Genomic DNA, 3,589 nt, shown 5'->3' with positions numbered 1-3,589 from the left:
TATTTTGCACATGAAAACTGCGCTTGCATAATGTCGCATTTGCACGTGAACTCTTTGAGCTTGCCTTTATAGTACATTCTCATGTTTTTTTTTTGTTTTTTTTTTTTCTTTATATATATATAAACGGGTAACTATATATTGAGAGAAAATAGTGCTAGACTGTTAGTGATATGCATTACAGTCGTGTATTGAATATTTCGTACATATTATATAATAGTGTAATACCTATTGAATAATAGTGTTTCAATTTTTTTTCTTTGTTTTTTCACCCTTCATTTCTATTATTATTTATTTCTTTATTTTTTATTCTTTAATTATTTTGCTTAAAATTATTAACCTTCCAAATATCAACACTACTAAAAAATATATTACAAACTTTAATTATTGTAAACTATGAAATTTTTCATTTAATTAATTAATAATATGATAACTACTTATCAAACATAAATAAAACCATAAATACAGCACTAACAAATACTAATGAATGAAAAATTAAATTAAGTATTATTTGTTTAATTTATATATAGTATATATACATGTTTGTATTTATTTGTTCACTGAATATCTTTTGGTAAGTTCGGTATTTGTCGATAAATAACATTGATAACGATAAATTTATCTGAATAATTTACTTTTCTTTTCATTGGATATCTCGATAAATCATTATTATCTCCCGATTATCCAGCAAAATTTGAGTTCCGATATGATAACGGTAACGGTAATAGTTTACTATTTTGAGTGCGAAGATGGACATACTTGTCCCACAAGCACGGTCACTAGAGTTTCGTTCAAAGGGGTAATATGGTAAACTCAAACAGCTTCCTATCCTTTTACAGCGAGACGCAACGAACCACCAAGACACCCAGGCAGGCTCTCTGATACACAGCCATCGAAAATGGCTTACTCAATCTGCTCTTCTTCGCCTTCCAATCTCGTCCAAGAACGCCAATCACTCTCTCACTCAAATGCCTCTTGGCATAAAAAGTCAGGTTTCAGAAGCCTCAATCAATCTCTGAAACTCGGTTTCGTTTCGTCTCAAGCTCAGACCAGACCTTCTCTCCAAACAACTCTCGTCTCTGTTCAAGACCCGATCACCCAAGAAACAGAGGACGATAGTCTCAGCGAAGAGGTGAATGTAAAATCTCCGACGAAGAGCTACGTGTGGGTCAACCCCAAAAGCCCCAGAGCCTCACAGTTCCGGAAGAAATCGTACGACTCAAGGTACACCACTCTAGTCAAAGCAGCCGAGTCTCTGAACTACTGCGAAGCCGAAGAGGACGAGATTTCCAAGATTTTGGATACCTTGGGTCCCAAGGTATTGGAACAAGACGCCGTTGTAGTAATAAACAACATGGTGAACCACTACACAGCCACTCTAGCCCTCAAGTACTTCCAGAAGAAGTCTGTTATCAAGAAAGAGGTGATCATGTACAACGTGACGATGAAGGTGTTTCGAAAGTCGAAGAATTTGGAAGGAGCAGAGAAGCTGTTCGACGAAATGCTCCAGAGAGGCGTACAGCCCGATAACATCACGTTCTCGACTCTGATCAGCTGTGCCCGTGTGGCAAACATGCCCGAAAAGGCCGTTGAGTGGTTCGAGAAGATCGGAAGCTACGGCTCCGAACCTGACGACGTGACGTACTCAGCCATGATCGACGCTTACGGCCGTGCCGGTAACGTCGAAATGGCTTTCAATCTCTATGACCGAGCTCGGTCCCAGCGGTGGAGAATCGATCCCGTGACGTTCTCGACTCTGATTAGGATCCACATGAAGTCGGAAAACTATGACGGGTGTTTGAACGTCTATGAGGAGATGAAGGCCATCGGGGCTAAGCCCAACTTGGTCATCTACAACACTCTGTTGGACGCCATGGGAAAGGCTAAGAGGCCATGGCAGGCAAAGAAGATACACCAAGAGATGGTGACACGTGGATTCTCTCCCAACTGGGTCACTTATGGGGCTCTCTTACGAGCTTTCGGCAAGGCTCGTTACGGCGACGATTGCATCAACATATACAGGTAAAGGTCCAACAAACAGTTGAATCAGATTCTTTTAATCAATTTTCTAACCGAATTTAACAGATTATATTATATATCCAGGTTTACCGAAGTTAGCAGGGATTTTGGCTTTAAATTAAAAGATATAAAAATTTAAGCTTATCAAAATAAACTGATTAATTAAAATCAAGTTTATTCAAACAAATGTATAGACTATAACTAGGTTTATAAAAATAAATTTGTAATCAAAACTACATTTGGAAGAAATTTCTTTTTGCATCAATTTCTTAAAACTAAAAATTATGTCAACAAAGCAAACTAGTTAATTACAATAAAGTTGTCAAGTTACTAGGATCAATTTAAAAAAATAAAACAAAAAAAGGCTAGAATTCCGGTTAAAGTTGCCAACTTTATGTACAGGGAAGCCAAGGAGAGAGGGATCGAGATGAACGTGATCCTCTACAACACGGTCCTATCTATGTGCGCTGACGTGGGGTACACCGACGAGGCCATCGAGGTGTTCAACGACATGAAGGCCTCGCCGACCACCGAGCCCGACAGCTGGACTTTCTCGTCGATGCTCACCATCTACGCGTGCGGCGGCCAAGTCGAGGAAGCCGAGGCCACGCTGACCGAGATGATCGAGTCGGGCTTCGAGCCCAACATCTTCGTCCTGACCTCGCTCATGCAGTGCTACGGGAAGGCCAAGCGCGTCGACGAGGTCGTGAGGACTTTCGACCGCCTCGTGGGCCTCGGAATCAGCCCCGACGAGCGCTTCTGCGCTTGCCTCCTCAACGTGATGACCCAGTCGCCGACGGAGGAGCTTCCCAAACTCACGGACTGCGTTGAAAAGGCGTACCCGAGGCTCGGGAAATTCGTGAGGCTCTTGGTCGAAGGAGACCGGGACGGGGGGGCGTTTGAAGACGAAGCGGAGTCGCTCTTCGCCGTGGTCGGACCCGATGTGAGGAAGGCTTATTTCAACTGCTTGATCGATCTGTGCGTCACTGTCGGCCTCGCCGAGAAAGCTTTGAAGCTCTTTGAGATGGGTGTGGCTCGGGAGGCGTACCCGGATTTGCAGGGGAAGAACCAGTCTCTGTGGTCTCTGAATGTGAAGGGTCTCTCTCTCGGGGCGGCGGTTACGGCGTTGCACGTTTGGATCGGGGATTTGACGAAGACGGTGGATTCGGGTGAAGAGATTGCGCCGATGCTCGGGATCAACACGGGGCACGGGAAACACAAGTACTCGGAGAAAGGTCTGGCGGGGGTGTTCGAGTTGTGGCTCAGGGAAATGGACGCGCCGTTCCACGAGTCCCCGGACAGGGCTGGCTGGTTTATGGCCGCTCGAGTTGCGGTCAAGCCCTGGTTGGAATCTAGAAAATCATCTCAACCCACACAAGTCTAGGCTGTATTTTTGTTGGAGACTTTGCACACTGACAGACTTGTATTGCTTGTGAATATGTTATTTTTGTGGCATAGTTTCCCGGTCGGATTTTTTTTTTTATCCTTTTTCACATCAGCGTAATTTTTGTACTTGCGAACTGAGATTTTAAACTTGCTATTTGGTCTTTATAGAATTCAAGGAATTTGGTAA

The 3,589-nt window shown here is 43.3% G+C and overlaps 1 protein-coding gene across 1 annotated transcript; it reads left to right on the top strand.

Moving 5' to 3' along the window:
* Nucleotides 1-838: 838 nt before the first annotated feature.
* On the top strand, nucleotides 839-3,589 carry LOC149385464 (pentatricopeptide repeat-containing protein At4g16390, chloroplastic-like). The gene is made up of 2 exons (XM_089627118.1): nucleotides 839-2,019; nucleotides 2,419-3,589. The coding sequence occupies exons 1-2, from the start codon at nucleotides 896-898 to the stop codon at nucleotides 3,398-3,400; spliced, it is 2,106 nt and encodes a 701-aa protein (XP_089483244.1). The 5' UTR covers nucleotides 839-895; the 3' UTR covers nucleotides 3,401-3,589.

Source organism: Urtica dioica, chromosome 9 (assembly GCF_054948205.1).
Source record: "Urtica dioica subsp. dioica isolate 48M chromosome 9, U.dioica_male_clone48M_v1_H2, whole genome shotgun sequence".
NCBI lineage: Eukaryota > Viridiplantae > Streptophyta > Magnoliopsida > Rosales > Urticaceae > Urtica > Urtica dioica.
This window is presented reverse-complemented; position numbering and strand designations above follow the sequence as displayed.